We start from the raw sequence: 19,322 nt of genomic DNA, 5'->3' as shown, positions 1-19,322 counted from the left end.
GTGTTTCCATATCCTCGTTAGCACATTCTAAAGGCACATTTCCTGAGAGTTTGATAAAAACTTGTATCATATATATTCTCATAAATTGTTCTTCTAAAAATTTTTCCTCTGTAAAATAACAACACGGTCAGATACATCATCATTATCACCATATCGATAAATGAACTTAATTTTTGGAAACAAAGTTCCACGAAACTTCATATAGAAATATACGCGCTTACATACGGATACGAAGATTTATTTTATAAAAAAGGTATAGCTATATAAATATAAAATTATATCTGCGTCTCTTAGAAGCCAAACTGATCGATTCTACATTTTATAAGTTTCTCAATTTCATTATCTGATCACATAATTATCACTGAATTTGTCGAAATTCATAAAATGTTTCTGTTGTTTTTTTAACGAAAATCGTATTTAACGTCAGAACTACCATAATGACAAATTCTTAATAGTTCATAGAAATTTTTACACTTCAGTTTTAGGAACTCTAATAACTTGTTGTAAAATGTTTGGATAGAAACTTATTTCCTTCTTTCATCATGTATTTTTTCATGTGTTTTTTCACAAATTTTTTCATTTTCATTTTTTCGATACAAACTTTACAAATATTTTAATCATCACACTGCGGATTTGTATACATTTACAAGAAATTTAAAGGTGCAAAATTGCACAGGATGAACGTTATATGAAAAATTTCATAAAATAATTAAAGTATAATGTTTTTTTATAAAAGACAATTCTCTATCCAAGTTCTATTCTTTTAATTATATTAATTATATTCTGAGTTTGTATAAAAATCCGCAGTTTATTAATCAAGTATAGTTGTAGTGTTAAAGGCTTAACGAAAGCGATCATCGATTTCGAAGGACACGTCTTGAGATTACAGAAGGTTGTACCTATCTATCTACTTGATGCAGGTTCGCTCTCTTTTCGATTTAGTTGACCGCCAACGTGCCGGTGACTCCCGACATTCAACAGGTATCTATACAATCGATGTGTTTGTGTTCCGTGGTATTCCCCATGGCGGTGTTGTGTTGGTATCAGTGATCTGCGCTTCCTTCGAAGAGACGCTTGCGCCGGTAAGGCAGACTCTCCGCGTTTCGTGGCTGTCCGTTATTAGTACGCCGCCAGCCGTCGAAGCTGGATGATCTTTCGATCGTACTTCGAACAGTCGAATGCGTTATTTTTATTTACGCGACCAGTTTTTGTATGAAACTCGACTTTGAATTGGGCAAGCGACGTATATTAATCTAAGTCGTGCGCGTGTATCATCCGTGAAATCGACGACAAATAGCTCAGGGCGATCGTTCTTATAGAATTTTCGATCCCATCTAATGTTCGATAACTATCGATACGATTCGATTTTGTGCTCAATTCGATAGAATTCGTTAAACCGTGTTCTAATATGAAATGAGTGTATTCTTGAAGGTTGTTAGGTCGTTCATTGACACTTCGGTATTATAGCTTGTCAATAAACGTCGTGAAAGCGAATAAACGAATTCGTAGCTCGTAATTAGAGGTCATGTGACGGAGAAAGTGCGATGTATTTGGAGATGGTATTCGGGACATGTTTTTCGGTGGTTCGGACCAGTGAATTCTACGGGAATGGTACAAGAGTGACGGAAGTTTGAGAGGCGTCATTTTTGGAAGAGAAATCGTGTCGCAGTTAACTGAATGTGTACGTAAACAGATTTATCAAGGATAAAGTTTGCCAACGGAGCGATCTTTCGCAATGTTTAAAAGTTGCATTGGTAATACATGGTAGACGTGTTTGTCGTAGAAGTTATTTTTTCGACACAGATTTGCCGTGTTAGCAATTTTTTACTTTTCACTTACGTATGTACATTTGTATTCCCGCGCTTACATCCCCCCTCTTCCAATTTTGAAATCCATGTTATTAATTGTCTCCTTTCTTCTTTAATGTGTCACTTTTGTCAAGTACACATTGGTTTACGCATGTGTACGTGGGTTTGCGAAAAAATTTGAAAAAATTAATGATAAATCGGTTTGACGAATTAACCTTTCACGGGACGCAATAATGTACATACATGTTTAGTTTTTATTTAATTGTAGTAAATTAATCTTTCAAGGGATACAATAATGTACATACAGTATATATATGTATATACACATTTAGTTTTTATTTAATTGGAGAATGACTCTGAAACATACAATGGTTACAAATGTAGAGGTTATTTTTATACGATTAGTAAATCAATTGCTCGGTGCATATTGATACACATACATATGTATATACGTGTTTAGCCTTTATTTAATTCAAGTATGGTTTTAAATGATACAATGGTTACAAATGTATTTATCTATTCTTATTTCAGTGGATTTAATAAAACAACTAATTTATAGTTTTGCATATTATACGTATTCTAGATATTTTTGTGCATTTAAATTTCCAATAAATGTATACATATCCATGGTCTGGATATAAATTTGATTGAAAAATCGTTCCATAACTATTTGGCTCTTGCAAATGTCAGTATTTCATTGCATACCTAGTAATATCTGTAAAATTAGTTTTATCAACTCATAATAATAAAATAACAATACCTCGTTACATATAAATCAATACATAATTTTTACTCGCGATCGTGTGGTTAAATTGCCCACTTTCGAGTAGTTTATGTAGCAGGCAGGTATTAAAATGTCCTTCGTAAAAAAGATCGGCAAATGTTTGCGAAGAAGCCCGGTGTTTTAACACGGGAAATCCTTATATATTGCATCCGTGATACCTCGAGAACTGATTCTCGTTAATTATTGCGGAGTTTAAAGGACGCGAAGAGAGACGCCGCGAGAAAAAAAGAGGTAATTCAAAAGTTCCGTGATTAATGAAGTAATTCGTTCCAAGTAAGAAGTTGTATTTCATTTCGCCTGACTTTCCTTCTTCTGAAATAATCTCTGGGGAAGCGGAGAATTATGGAAATCGGGGTGGGGGTATGACTATAGAAAAAGAAAAAGAAGGAAATTTAACAAAAATTTCGTGAAACCGATTATTTTGTAAGCTTGTAAAGAGAACACGAATATCGTTCGAAAACTGTTCTAATTTATTTACGACCAAAATTTTTCGTTTGATTAATTAGCAATTATCAAGGTAATTTATTATAATTCTTCTCTTCGATTCGAAATTTCAGCGATGATAGCTATAAATAAATGTTCCGTTGCTAGTACAATATAACGTAATAATAAAATACAGTAACACAGTGGTGAACAGATGAAATGAAACTAAAAAAGGAACGAGTACATAGGTTTCATGTTACGTAGCACTGTAGGCGGTTCAATTCTTCGTTCTCGTGTGACGATAGAATATAACAGGGAATAGTATTCGAATTTTTAGAACGAAGTAGGATTAAGAGCGATAAAATAATCGTTATCAAGTTATATATTTTTCGATCGTTAGATAATTTCGTATACCTAAAAACATTGGCTCGTTCTCTGATAAATTTGCAAAGGTCGCTCGATTAGGGAACAAGAGTACCATTCTCGAAGAAGTTATTGACACGTGAGACCCGATGTTTCACTTAAACGAGGGGAAAGTAGGAAAGTGAAAAGGGAAAAAAAAAACTAAAGTGCGAAACTGCAATGTGCAAGAAAAAAGGTGAGTGTGTTGCTGTCAGTAAGAAGAACGCAAGAGAAACACGACAACGATGACGGAAGGCGTACCGAACATAAGCGTGAGTAACAGATAATTTCACTTTACGCAATTTCATTTTACGCAATTTCATTTTACGCAATTCCACACACTGTAAATTCTGACGATTCAAGCTTTACCAAGCAATTACCAAGATGACCAATATCCTGTGTCCACCTTCTATTTCATTCTTCGCCTCTACATCTTTCCTCAAATCCGCACCTTTCTTCATGGCCATCTTGCGCAATAATTAATAATATTTCTGAATTGAGAGAGAGAGAGAAAGAGAGAGCAAGATAAATTACAAGATAGTAGGTTATAGACTTCTCTTTTATAATTTTATAATCTCACATCAAATATTTCAATTCTCTGACGATTACAGATCTGCTTTTTCTGAGAAGAATATATTTCCATACATTTGATTATCAGAATTTCATTATCAATGGTAAACAAATGTTGGCAGACGAATCTATGTTGGATTAATTTTTACAACAGAATGATTTAACAAATAAGGATATCGGATCAGCCGAGGCTGTAGTTAAAGATTAATAACGAAACAGATAATGCATTATTTTCTACTTTTCTTCCTCCACTTGGAGAATTTTTAAATCTTTTCCTTCTACAAATTCTCCCTTTCCTCGCATCGTACATTGTCCCCACTTAAGTTATTTTTCCAACAAATATTTTAACAACGAAACAAAGAACGCATCATTGTCTATTTCTATTTTCTTACTTGGAGAATTGTACAATTTCTCCTCTCGTCACATCACTCTTTTGCTAAGTCTCCGTTTATGGGTTCCGCCTGTGAAAGTAGTTCTTTTGCTGGCTTTTCCCTTTTGTGCGTTTCCTCTTTCTTTCGCCGATCTTCCCTCTCGTTGGTGTTTCTTCTCCCTTGGATTCTCCTTCAGCCCTCCGTGTTCGTTTCTTATCAGCGAACTTTCGTTTCCCTGCCCTCTCTATCTCCAGGTCTCGCCGTACATCTTTCTTCTCCCTTAAAGTCGCCGATTTTAAAAGCTTCGCTCGTACGGGCTTCCTCCTTGTCTCTTGCGAGGATTCAAATTGAATGATTAAAAATATGAAGCGGATGGGGGTGGCGGTTCATTTTTTCACATCCACCATGGAATTAGCAACTATTGTCCCGAGCAAAGGATCGGATTCCTTTGAACGACACGCTACCATCTTCATTATGTGGAATAAAATATTTGATGAATAATACTAATTATAATACTATCGAACTTTTCCTATATATTAGGTCGTCCGAAAAGTTCCTTTCGTTTTGTAAGGAAATAATGGATGCACAATATTTTCTGTTTTATATTATTTTATCGAATTACGTATGATCAATTTTGTTCTATCGAACTAAAGATCACAACGTTCGACAGATTAGGTTTCATGTTTGCGTCGTTGTAAAAGACGTGTCTGTAAAAGAAAGACACTAATCGTATTCGTTCTTTGCGTTTATACGTTGAATTATTATAATTGCAGATGTTTCTCGGGTGCCACTTTCATTACGTGGAATTAAGTACTTGAGAAAAATATATCTGTGAGATTAGCTTTAATATCGCTGCATCATGTGTGTACCGGATATCGTACAAACGCAAAACAATTATATTACACACGGGCTTCGTATCTTCGTATCTGTCTGTCGATATTTTCACATTCAATTCTAATAATTTTACTCCATTGTATTTATTTGTATTTAATTGTATTTTTCTTTATTGCCAAGTAATTTCGGTATATAATAATTCCAATATTTTCAATCTCAATATCATCGACGATATTCGAATAATCTTTTTTTTTTTGCAAAGTGTTTAGCGTATCGAAGCTAAGCAGAATCAGGGGATTAATGAAGCTATACAAATGAGTTTTATCCGAGCCGAGTCAAGATAATGGAAAAATACCGGCTTTATTCATTCGCCTTTGCAATTTGCATGTTCGCAACGTTTCAATTAACGAGGTTAAAAAAATAATGTCGCGTTTATTGCTCGGTAACGGGGAGCTGGCGTTTTCATTTAAGAATTTATGGGGGGGGGAGGGGAGGAAGATGTGGAGGATGGCGTGTTTTAATCTTGGGCGGTGATGAACGGTTTTAACCGGAAGTACAGGCTGAAGTGTCTCGCAACAATTTCAATGATATTACGCGGATCGTTATACGCACTTTCAGCCTCAACTTAACGGCGTTGTTAAATTCAGAAAATATCTTCAGTAGGTTGCCGGCGTGGCAGCTCGTTTATCTGGCTACCGATCATTCGGATTCTTGCTTTATCCAGCGGATTAAAACCGAGACAAACGTACGATACAATTCTAAATGTCAAAGGATCATTACGCAATTCTTTATTTTCTATTTCATTCGTTTTAAGCGGTATCCTCTCTGTTTGCAACTTATCGTAGCTATAACCTTTACGTCCACTTCGTTTCTCAGTTGAACACACGTAAACGAAGAATCAAGCTTGTGCCATTAGCATTCTTTATCTGTTCATTCATTATTCAGCGAAGAAGGAAGGAGACTGTTTAATCTGTTTCTCTACCGGCACGTACTTTTTTTTTATTTTTTTTTAATCGCAAACGTTCCTTGCATTTGCGATCATTGCGAAAGAAACTGAATGTACGTTTCACGTTCTATGTACATGGCCAGCTATAGACATTAGAACACATTTATGACGTAAATGAAAGACAATAATCATTTATTTGAGAAAAAGTAACGCGTTAATACCGTGATTTTTGGAAATAGTATCCAAACTTACTTATCTTTAATGTGACTGTAATTGAACCTGTGAGTTCTTATCTTTACAACTTCTTACCGATTCGCCAGTAAAAATGATCGAACGTATAAACTTTATCGCTCGTCATATTTCTTTCGCCGTATCCATTAAATCGTATCCGTTAAAGCCCGCTTCTTGATACCAGGAAAATCGCATGATACGCAAGTTCGACACTGATCGTATTATCGATCGTATTGCTTATTATTATTTGACATTAATAATTGTTATATACCCGAGGATTAAAATTGGAAATAAAATTACTATATATATATACACTTTATTAGTATATATTAGTATATATATTAGTAGTTAATTAGTATATATACACACTAATATACTATATATATAGTAGTTAGTAGTATAGAATAGTAGTAGTTAATTAGTATATATATAGCAGTTAGTAGTATAGTATAGTAATAGTTAATTAGTATACGTGTTTATATATATATATATACACGTATACTAATAAATATATATAAATATATATATATAAATAAATAAATATAAATATATATAAATATATAAATGTACTAATAAATATATATATAAATATATATAAATATAGTAGTAGTTAATTAGTATGCGTATATATATATACACATACATACGTACACGTATACTAATTAACTACTACTATACTATACCACTAACTACTATATATATACTAATTAACTACTGCTATTCTATACTACTAACTACTATATATATAGTATATTAGTATTATATATATAGTAATTTTATTTCCAAAAATATTCTAATACTAATTACTACATATACAAATTTTTAATGACGCTGATGATGTAAAATCACATTAAATTCAAACGCACATGTAAAATCACATCTACTGGCAGAAATCAGAAGTTTTATGAACATGGAATTATGAAATGGGACTGCCTGAAAGATGGCAAAAGGTCGTCGACAAAAACGGGCAATACCTAATTGAATACAGTTATATTTTCGAGCAAAAATTTTGAATTTTCCCTCTTATTTAAAATACGCAATCACTTAGTTGCCAACCCAATATATCGTCATAGAGCGAGGATCAGGCAAATTTATGCAAATATTGATATATGTATAATTTTGTGTGCTGGATTAGATTAGACTCGTAATAGTGTTACTTGTGTGTGAGTATCAGTGTGTGGAGGTGTGTGTGCGCGTGGCGTCTCGAAAACAAATGAATGTAAACTGTTAAGTGGGTTAACGGTCGAATATGGAAAAAAGTGCCGAGACGCGTGCAAGCGTGTATCGATGAATATCATTGGAATCATTTATAAAATAAACATATGACTATTCTAATATAAATTCCAAATGTAAATTTAGTGTTCATACACAAGTATTTCGGCTATTGAGATCCGAAATTCTCAACAGCATATTTCTATGAAGATAATGAAAAGATAAAACAGGGAATTGTTTTGTCTATGGAATATTGTAACAGTTACTGGTATTTTCGCTGTTTTATATATTTTTGAATATATAAATTGAAATTTCCCATAGACGCATAAAAATGCGCAGCCTTTTGCCGCGGCATATCGATATAATCCTAGAGGAGAATCTGAAATCAATGGAAGCCGCCAATGTTCCAACGATAGAAAAATTTAATTAGCAAAGATCGGCGCAAAGACATTGAAAAAGGGGTGACGGTAATAAAAAGGGGAATGCAAGGACAATGGCAAAGGGGATTACGGCAATCAGAAGTAGCGATGCAAGGACACCAAAAGGAGGACAAATTTCAATAAGGGGAAGGCGATAAAAAAAAAAAAAAAAAGAGAAAGAAAGGAATTTCCGCGATAAAACGAAAGGAGGCAGGAAGGTTTCAGTAATAAAAAAAAAATTCACTGCAAGGTATCAAAAATGAAAGAAACAGAGATATCGAAATTTCAGGGTAATAAAAGGGGGAAAGGAGTTCCGCAAGGACGCTATGGGCGGAATTGAAAGTGATAAAGAGAGAAACAGCAGCGCGGTGATTCGAGGAAAGAAAATAGAAGAAGGTGATTAAAAATGCACACCGGCGGAAATATCAAAGGTACTTGGTACAAGTTCCAGCGTAGAAAGAGAGGGAAACGTTGAAACGACTTTACATGAAAATAAAATTCATATTCGTAGAATATTCGAGGATTTTACCAAGTATCAGGAAGAAATCAAAAAATAGCAATTTCAAATACGACGGATAAAAGTTGAATTAGAAACTGGGTGGATGTGAAAACCTAGACACGTAAATAGCTAATAAAATAGCGTAAATGGCAGTTAGTTTATATACGTACACTTGTACACGCTTTGCGCACAGTTACGTGCAGAAATTAGGTCTAATTCTAATGTAAGCGGGCGTAAACTATAAACGTAACGTGGGAAACTTTACAGCGGAAGCACGAAACCGGTGCATCGTAAGTTTGTATCTTCCTGCCGATCCGTTACAAACATGTCTAACTTGGCCCGTTGATAATTCAAAAAGTTGATAACCGATAGCCTGCGCTCCCATCAAGGTATAATATTACGAAGCGTTATGGTGCATCCGCAACGATGCTTCTGGTTCTCTCCCATCGACGAAGATAGAAAAAGAAGGATAAAACACTATTGCTTCCTTATCGGACGTTGCTTTCGTTTCTTTTTTTTTTTTTTTTATCGAGAGAAGAAACTAAATAAGAAAGAGTAAAAAGATTGTGTAAGGTCGTTGAAATCGCGGTACTTTTTATCGCTTCTTATCTCTTTTACTCTTTAGTTCGTAATGCGAGGATAACAATGTTCGTATCGATGAAAATAAATAGCTGGGTCGCTTTGTTTTTCCCTTCGAGAAATATTAGAAGAACGTCGCGTGGGACAAATAAACGAGCGTATCCGTTACGAAATCACCGTCTTCGCGTGGAACGTTCGGAAATTGCGATAGAAAAAATGAAAATTCAATTCTTCTTTTTCAATTTACGCTTGAACAGACAGCAGAGATTCGATACAAAATTGCAAACAAAGTCTAAGGTCAAATCACAGTATCCCCTGAAGATAATTTGCAAACATCGAAACGAGTCGCGTGACGTTCGTATGAGTTACGCTTGACCTAGTGTTCCCCATCGTAAGAAACAATAATAAAAGAAAAAGGCAAAATAAAAGCGAAAACTGAGAAGGTTAAAGACGAAACGCCAGACAACGACGAAACAATAACGTAGAAGAAGAAAAGAAAAAAAAAAGGAAACAAAAGAAGAGGAGAAGGAACAAAGTCCTTGGTTTTAGAGTTTATCAGGGATTAACTAACTTTTCGTCCGGTTTCTAGGGTAAACTAATTTCGAGGACGTGAAACGAGTCGCTGTTCGTCATATAAACACGAACTGTGCGACAGCGAACGGTCGAACCACGAATCCGAGGACAGTCCGTCCAGTTGTTTAACTGTAAACAGGCCGATTTAACCTGACCCAACCTATCCTACAAATCCTTATTAGAGCGACACTTGGCTAATTGCGTACCAGTTCTATTGTGCAAGAGGTCCGTACGGCGCGAAGTGCTCTCGAACTGTTACGAGGTTCGGATAAAGCGATAACGAATGGCTCGGAATACTGTTTGTCCTTTAATGAAAACTCCTGCTGTTTGGAAAACAGAGCCGTTACCGTCGTTCCCTGGTGATCATAATTACGCGTTCACGGACTCGTTTTACGTCTCGTGGAAGTGAAGCTATTTTTAACCGGGTCGTCCATAACGCGGTAAAGTCGAAGAACGAAACGATTTCATGGTAACGTTAATCATTCCGTTTCTCTGGGAATTCCTACGGCTACGCAAATATTCTTTGCCCTTACCGGAATGTGAACTCCTAAGATTCTCACGGTTGGAAATTTTTACGGACGGCGAAATTCTTCGGATTACCAGTGCTTTCACGTGGAATATTTGCAAATTATCTTTGCAAGAAATAACCTGGTTACCCGGATGATTTTGGATTTTGCCGAGTTTCTCTGCTCAATAAGTTTCCAACTTATTGTTCCTACGTTTTTCGACGGAGGATTAAACGACAGGTTAAAGGAACGCGAAACCAACAGGTAACACAGTTGTCACATACTTTTATTACAACTTTGATGACATCACTTGGAGACGTTTCGTATAATACGTGCGATACATTCGGAGAAATGTTTCGCGATAAATGTCCAAGTAGGTTCGCGAGCTACCGACGGTGTATGTTGCGAGTTTATTGTTTAAGTAAATTCGGTTATCACGTTAAAAGCCTTTTCGATCGGCTCTTCGCTTTACAAAGGCACAAAGTAGATTGGTTGGGTGATGGTCAGCCGCAACAATGATTTAGCTCCGTTGTATTATTAGGAGTACACTTAACGGAGGAAGGCGACAGTTAGAAAAATGGATACGGAAATTGCGACCGCAATAGCAAGCAAAGATCGTGCTTTGAAAATTCGAGAAATTTCGATGCGTTTCGTCTTACTTTCCGGTTAATTCAACGGCAACCAGGTCACCGGTTAACCGTGGCCTGTGAATCCGGCATTAAAATATGTACGGAGTTCCGTAAAACTCGACTGATTATGAAAAGAAATTTCCATTGTAAATTCTGTTTATCTTAACTTTCGAGTTATTCCACTTACGTTGCCTCGTTACGTTGGGACACAGGCTGCGGAGATTATCTCTCCTCCGGTTCTCCTCGACCTTTCGTTTCTTTCATTTTCTGTGTGTCTTTTTCACAATCATCCCACGATATATAGATGTAACGAATAAATATGTATGAAAATTTCAACTATTTCCCCTTGACTTTTCATCGCGCCGATAACAACTATGTTTATTATATAACGAATACTTTTCGGTAAACTTCGCTTCTATTGAAATATACGGAGACTCGTTTCTCTTCGTAGATCTTTGTAGCGTCTTTTTAAGATACTTTGCAAATAATCAATAATTGAAAGTAACGATCGCGCTATCGATGAAAGTAGATATCGAGCATCGTTGTCTCTTTGCTCCGTGTTCCCTCGGTTTCTTCACGAGATATCCATCTGTTCTTTCGTAGACGATCAAACGTACAATTTATAATGAATTTTTTCAACGAAATTAGTTGTAAATCCGATGTACAGCGAGATTTCCAAGTTAGCGAACGTAACATCGTTGGAAGAAGAAGAGCGAGGTGGAAGATTTCGCATGCGAACAGAGATAACTGTTACGAAATCCAAAAGTTTTGGAAATTTTCGTGGAAGGAAATTGGAAGGAAATGCAGAAGGAATTTCTGAGAGGGAATTTTGGGCGACTGACATGGAGCAAGAAGTGCTAAATGTTTTTGCTCGTAGAGAGGCGAGTCGGCATGGAACAGTCGGTAACAAAGCTGTCATCAACCGAGCAAGTTGAAATCTTGGCATTTCGAGCCATTTTGAAGTTAACTCGTGTCACGAGCAGACTTTGTACTTTCATCTTCCTTGAGTTTAACATCTTGTGTAGTTGCACGGGCTGACTTACGGTATGGGCTTGCCCGTATATCTCGCTATAACTCTAGCCAGAGTCGAAAAGAGAGGGCAACACGAGAGACAGCCTATTTACCGAGCCGTCTATCGTCGGCAAATATTCGGAATATCCGGCTTCGATCGTTGAATTTCCGTCCTCTTGGGCTGCGATCTAAAGAAATCGAAAAACATTACAGCTTGTTACTCGCAACAGTCTCCGCGTTACGCGCAACATGTAATAGATTCAAAGAGAAAACGAGAGCAGCTTTGTGCCGGAAAATATCCGGTTGCGATTGTTGAATTTTCTTGCACAACGATTGCAAGAAACTAAGAAACGTTATCGCTTGTTACTTGCGACAGTGTCCACGTTGTGTGTAAAATGCAACAGTCTCAAAGAGAGAACGACAGCAGTTTTGCGCCGGAAAATATTCCGCTCCGATCGTTGAATTTTCTTGCACAACGACTCGACTCGAGGAAACTAAGAAACGCTATCGTTTGTTACTTGCAATAGTAAAATCGTTGTATGTAAAATGCAGCTGTTTGAAAGACAGAACGTAGAGAGGAGCTTTTACCGGGAAATATTCGGCTCCGATCGTTGAATTTTCTCGGAAAACGATTCATAGAAATTAAGAAATTTATTTGCGATAGTCATATCTAATAATATAATAGACGCAACGCAATGTAATATAACGTGGCAGATTCAAAGAGAGAAAGGAAGAGTTTCGTGCCGCAGATATTCGACTTCGATCGTCGAATCTTCTTGCAGAAATATTGGAAGAAATTTAGAAATATTGCTGCTCGTTGCTCGCAACTGTTTCACGTTGTGTGTAAAATCTAATAGATTCAAAGGGAAGAAAGGAGGAGCTTTGTTTCGGAAAACGAGTTTCACGGAAACGAAATCTCGTCAAGGACAATTAGAAAGTGACGGAAGCGGAAAGCAGGAAACTGGAAGAACACCGATGGATGGAAGTTCACAGGGGACGAAGTCAGCAGTACCAATAACGCTTGCAGGGAGTCTCTGGTTGAAATTGAACGTCTCGCTGCCGAATGTGTCTTACATAAAGGGCCATGTGTATACGTGTGCGGTGTGCATCCGTGCATGCACCTACTTCTACTGGGTGATCTATTTGCTTTTAATGTTTCGTCTGGTTTCAGTATTGTCGTTAATACTGGACGTTCGAAAAACAGGAAATTCTTCGCGACGTTGGGTTTTAATACCGCGTACCTTTCGTTCTTAATGAAATTTCGAAATTTGTTCTCAACTACGAACTGACCTGTGCAGCTTCCTTTAACCATTTGCTTACCAAGCACCTTCGTTAAATAATTTTCCGTTATGGCGGATGGCCAACACTTAGCAGGAGATTTATGTCTCCGATGTGCCAAATAATTCAAACACTGATCGATAGCTCGTCGATAACCTTCTTGGGCAGAAGAGGTTTGTTATGAACAAGCAAATACGCATGCCAAATATTTCTGCTTCGAACGATACAATGATAAGTTTGTCTCTAGGACTTCGTAGCCTCCTGGGGTTCGCAGATCGCAGGGTAAGAACCGCTGAATTGGCGTACAAAACATCACGGGTATGGCTTAAAAAATATATCTTAAAATTCCGTAAAAAAAAAAAAAAACGAGCATGAGAAAAATTCTTCTCGCCATTGCGTACACGCTGCTTGAAACAGCGTAACTTTTTTCCCACCGAGAAATTTGTCCATGCAACACCAAGCAAAGCTGGATATTTAACTGTGCTGTTTCTCACGACTCACCCTATATATCCATATATGCGCGCATGTACGCGGGCCAGTATATTTCTTCGAATTTTGGTGTTCGTCCAAATTGGATCTCGCGTATTTAGTGGAACGACCATGGTTCCGGAAGGAATTCGTAGGTACGCGGCGTGCACCTACACGCAGATAACGGGTGTACGTACATCTAGAATGGAGCTACAATAACCGCGAAAACGAATGGCGATGCTGGTGTTTTCTTCTTGCCAGCGTCGCCTCCTTCTTCTTCTCCTTTTTCTTCCTTCGAGGCACCCAGCCGAGTGCTTTCGACCGACCATCTTTTCCACCGGTGATCTCTGCCCAGCCACAAAGTAATTCCGAGTTATTCGGTGTATTCCATCGAATTACGCCTTCGCCACACTTTCTTGTAATAATCCGGTCGAATCGCTTTTGTTGCTGGAACGTCAGCCAAGTAATTTCCGAAGGAACAGGGCGGCAAGAAAAAGGGATGGGCGGGCGACGTTGACGAAGGTCCACGGGATGGAGAGGCTGTTATCGCGAATACCATTCAACGGTGCAAATGATTATGTTTCCGCGGATCCATCTGTTCCAGGATTGAGTTTGCAGAATTTCTTTTTCAACCTGTTTGCAGAGTTTATCGGTTGCTCCGAGCACAACCGCGTTTATTATTCGAATATAGCGCATTTTTAAATTGCGCCACTATTTGCTTCGGCTTGTTCCAGGACGAGGTTTACCGACTTAGAGGAATCGTCTATGGTGTTTTCGTTTATTTCGAACGTAGAGATTTTCTTAACGGTATCCTTAGCAGGCTCGGTCAAACGAGGTCAAACTTGATTGTTATTTCTTTTGTCCTTCTGACCTAGTATAGATTCTTCTATCAACAACAATTGAGAAATTGAAGAGTCGGATAATACAATAGAACGAGTTAGCGTTAAACGTAACAGCATATCGAAGTTGTACTTTCGATTTGCACTTGGTTCGATCTGTGTCTTGACAGATTTTCACAAAATCTTTTCTCGTACTTCCCTGGGTTCGAATGATTTTTTATAAAATACCCGAATGAAAGTTTAGCTTTCATTCGTTGATATAAATATATAAATATATATATATATAAATATGTTGATATAAATATATATGATATATATTGATATACTTGTCTATACGTATTTACAAGGCATATAATATCGAATATATTATACACCACCTTGTAAATATATACCAAGAGGATAAATAAATATATTCCAAGGTATATAACAATCGTGGAACGTCTATCGTTAAATTACGCCGTGTACTTAAAACACATCTACGATCTTCCTCTCCCAATTAACCCGCAACTTGATGCATCCGCCGTGAAATACCTAAGCTTAGGCTTAGGCTTACGGAGCAGCATGTTCTTTGGTGTACCAAGTCTCGCAACCTGATTCTGCGATCCAAAGACCAAGCACAAAGGGAAAATGTATTCATAGAGGAGGCTCGCTATGATCACGCGAATGCTGAAAAGGCGTTTGTCACAGCGTTAAGTTGATTCGTACGATATTGGAAACCGATGGGAAAAAATATATTTGCGCGTTTCTTTGTACGGCCGACCTAATTCTACGTTCAATTCGCGATACGAGAAGAAGAGGGAACAGAGTTGCATCGTCGGTCACCGATACTTTGTTATTTGTTCACTCTTCGCTGCATGTGTTCCGACTATGGATTATTTCTCCTTTTCGAAAATAAAATCCTTTGACAGCAATCTTTGTCCCTTTTCAAAGCTTATCGGACGCGCCGACTAATCAACTGATATTATTCTTCGTATCTTTTATGCGATCGCTTCTGCTCTTCGATTTCTATCGGGTTTATCAGCCATTCGTTTCCACCTACGATTGGTATTTTTAAATTAATTCGCTTCTCTTTGGCCAATTGCTAAACGCCGGATTAATCATCAGCCGTGAAAACGATTGTTATTATTATTATTATTATTAAAAGAGGATCGTCGGATGATATCGGTCTTTCTTTTTTTCTTTTGAGTCGTGGCCGAAATAACCGTAGTCAGGCTAAAAGCTCGCGATATGCTTTCAGAGGTTCAGACTCGGCATCATTCGCGGTAGCACTCGCCGTATCATAAAACTCGGGCCCACTTCACCCTGGAGACCCTCGTTTAACTTTCCATAGACCCGCTGAGCAATTCGAACTTAATAAAGAACGTAACAACTTTTGGCTCAGCTTGAAAGTGAAAGTGGTTGACTACAGTGGTAGTATGGAGATAAAAGAAAAAGAAAAAAAAAAAAAAGAGAAAGAACTAAGAGAAAGGATGGGATCGTGATCGTAGATTATATCCACTAGCTGAACTATGTTATCCTGTTTAGTCGAAGTATTCCACTTTAGTTTTGAAACTGTAGAAAATTGAAGTTTTATCATTCTCTTTGTTTTATCTTTATTTTTTGGTCATTGAAAATCGCACGGCATGGGGAATTAATGGTACAGAAGCGAAACACGCCGAGACCGAGTTAGCTTTGAGCCACGTTGGCGAAATTGCATTGTCGTTTGCAAGGTTAGAAGACGATAAATTCCTGGCGAGCTTGTTGCTGCTTCTTTCTTTCACGTCCGGTGAAAAGCATCGTCGACGAAAAATGGCTTCTTCCCTCTAACATGACGTAAAAGAGCAACTTAATCTTATAATATCCGCGACGGACCCGGCCGGGAATTAATCTTGTAAGTAATTAGCGACCCTTGAGGCGAAACGGCCAATGAAACCGCCTCTGAACAGATTATCAATAAATGTGGAATCCGATTGTTCATGAAAAATCCCCAAGTTCAACGTGAAATGGAACGAGCAAATTGCCCTGCTTTGATCGTGTTTTCCACTCGGTTAATTTTTCACATCTTTTTTCATCCATCCAAATTGAAGTACACGGCCCTTCGATGTCAAAGATTATCATTTTCTAAATGGAATAGTCGGTGAAAATATCTCGGACATCGTATGAATATTTCGTTACTAGGATCACTTCAGGATTAGAATTATTTTAAACTATCTTTTGAATTTTTTTTCCCACTAATATATCGTAAGTTGATGTCGTTAAAATTTGAGAAATAATATATTATATTAATTTATATTTATATCGTATTAATGGACGATTAATATTCGTCGTATACGTAGCTATATATCAAGAATTGAAAGTTCACGAATCTTTTGTGTAAATTTTCAGATACGCACGTAGCAATTTATATTCAATATTTTAATTTTTTCGTTATTAAACGTATTTTATCCGTGATGAATAAGTAAATTGATCTCATTAAACGTTCTTGTTAATAAGTACAGAGTTGCATAATTCGATATGAATTGATTTGAAAACCTATGTAGAGTAGCTGGCAAAAATATTTGCATATTTACTATAGAAAGTTGTCATGTTGAAAATTACATGAAAATAGCAGGAAGATCCTCTTTCGGTTCTACTCTGCTACAACATTTCTCAAGTTTTCTCATTTTTTATCCGATCAGAAGAAAGTTTCCTTCTCTTATCGGCGTGTTTGCATACAGCAAGCGTATCTCTATTTCGATGTTTCTTTTTCGGTCGCACTGTCGCGTTCAATTTAGCGAGATCGGCGCGCGGAAACTTGTTTGCATTAAATCGGATAGAATCGAGCCGATAACATTTTGATTGAACGATTCGCGTGTAAACGAATCAAATTGAAACGGCGCGACGAACTTGAAGCAGCGGCATAATCCGTCGCGAATAGAAGTAAATTTGGCATAAAGAATTTCATGAAAGTCCATCTGTCTGCCGTTTGAATTCTTCGCAACCGCCAGCCATTATCTCGCTTCTAATTACGTTCGCAAGCTGAACCAACATTCCAATGTTTTTAATTCGATAACGAATCCGTAAATTTTTTCAAATTTATATATTCCAGCTGAAAAATGCAGATTTTAAAAATACGAAAAATACCTTGAAGGTTCGAATTTAAAAGTTCACATTTGAAATTTAAACGACAAGTCCGTTAAAATTTAATAGCATTTTTTCTTCTGTCCGTCTCTCTGTCGTCGGCCGATGAATATTTCGTTCGTTTTTAACTAATCGACGCTTGTATTTCGCACTATTCGCGAGATACGTTTCATCGACAGCGCGCAGATTCATGGTTGCAAGAAATATCATGTTTTACCATGTTGAAGTCGTAGCCTGTTCATCGGAACGCAGGAGACTAGGTCATACTTTGCCGCGGATCGAATCCTACGAAATCAAACGAAAAGCTACTGGAATATTTTTTTACGCTGGAAGATAGCCACGAGCGTACGTTGCGCGTCCTCGTTGAAAATTGCAACGTCGATAACCACTTTAATTAGCAGAGACGGCAGAGCGAAGGAAATAAATTCACGATAATAAAGTTAATTAGCGAATTTTCCACGTTTGAAAAATATGGTGCATTAAATTAGCGTAGATTCAAGATGGCAAGTATCTTTGAAGATCATTCTCGGTACGCGTGTACGTCTATAATCGTATTACGATCGACAGAAGAGAGAACGCTACGTGAAAAGGTACGTCGAAAGGGCAGAATAAAATTCGTCCATATCGTGCGACGTTTTGGATGAAATAAAATTTGGAAAATTGTTTGGTGCACGCGAATTTGGTTAATTGTCGAGTAGGTGCGAGCAAACAATCAGCGAAAGTAGTAAAGAAAAAAAATATAGAATAACATTTTTTTTTCGTTCGAAGCCTAATTTTTAAAGAAATTGAATTTTCCCAATTTATTTTGAACGAATACTCAAATTTTGTTCTACGCTTTTTACTGATCTTCGCACGTAGAATAACCTACCTACGTAGGTTGATTAAATAAATCATTAGATTTAATTAACTAAATTAGACGTATTCAAGTACGTCTTACAAATCCTCGAACTCTGTTCTCTCGAGAACGAAGCGTCATACGGTAAGATGTTTCGCTATATTTTCGATGTATTTTTCCACGTGAAATTGCCCACGCTGTCGATCGCTGCACGATTTCAAACGCCCTGTGTGTTACCTCTCTTTACGGGGAGGAACAAATTTCTGTTTGCGTATGAAACAACCGAGGAAACGTTTGAAATCGGAGATGGCCCCGTTTCGACTCGATTTATTCGATTTTGTTAAGCGTAAACGGGGCCCTACAATCGCCTCATAAAGCTATTTTGCCTGTGCAAAATACTCGAGTCGTCCGATCCTTTGTTACTTCGCTTCATTTCACGTCCATTCGACTCGATTACACGCGTGCACGGTCGCGATCCGTTATTTTAATGTAGAAGAAAGGAAAAAGGAAAAGTCTAATTTCCGCCTCGTTTCAGCTTCGTGTTCAATTCGATTCTGTTAACAAGTGCAGGAATGTTCGAAAAGCTCGTACCGTTTTTTGCTATACATTTGCATATAATAGCGAAACGTTGGAACGGTGCTGCTTTTATTTCGCTCGCTATAGGAAACTAAGAACAAACGTTCAGAATTCGTGGACGAAGGAAGTTTCTTCTTTTGGGAGATTTTCTTCAGCGATAATGCTGAATCGATGTATCATCGATACGCGAAATAAGAATTCGCACATATCGTAGAAATTTATTACGAGAATTCTAGTTATTAGAAAATATTACTGAACGTTTCTTTGCTGTGTTGGAAGCTAAGACTCGTTTAAAGTACATAGAAGAGAAACGAAATACTCTGGAAGGTCGTAAAAGCTATTCGAAAAGAGCTCGTTACCGAAGGAGACGAAAAATTATTTAACAAAAGGGGGGAAATTAAGAAATTCCAGTTAAATCTCTGTGGAATTT

The 19,322-nt window shown here is 37.2% G+C and overlaps 1 protein-coding gene across 2 annotated transcripts in view; it reads left to right on the top strand.

Moving 5' to 3' along the window:
- The first annotated feature begins 1,094 nt into the window (after positions 1-1,094).
- Positions 1,095-19,322, top strand: part of LOC139993526 (venom dipeptidyl peptidase 4) — a 317,337-nt gene continuing 299,109 nt past the window's right edge. Inside the window, exons 1-2 of one of the 2 annotated variants that reach the window (XM_072015337.1) lie at positions 1,095-1,681; positions 3,481-3,689. In XM_072015337.1, coding sequence (XP_071871438.1) covers positions 3,663-3,689 — 27 coding nt within the window. In that variant the 5' untranslated portion in view covers positions 1,095-1,681; positions 3,481-3,662. Of the gene's footprint in view, positions 1,682-3,415; positions 3,690-19,322 lie in introns of both variants that reach the window. The other variant, XM_072015338.1, reaches the window with a different exon arrangement.

This window comes from Bombus fervidus, chromosome 13, assembly GCF_041682495.2.
Source record: "Bombus fervidus isolate BK054 chromosome 13, iyBomFerv1, whole genome shotgun sequence".
Taxonomy (NCBI): domain Eukaryota; kingdom Metazoa; phylum Arthropoda; class Insecta; order Hymenoptera; family Apidae; genus Bombus; species Bombus fervidus.
Note: the sequence above shows the minus strand (reverse complement) of the source record. Positions and strands in the feature narration are given on the sequence as shown.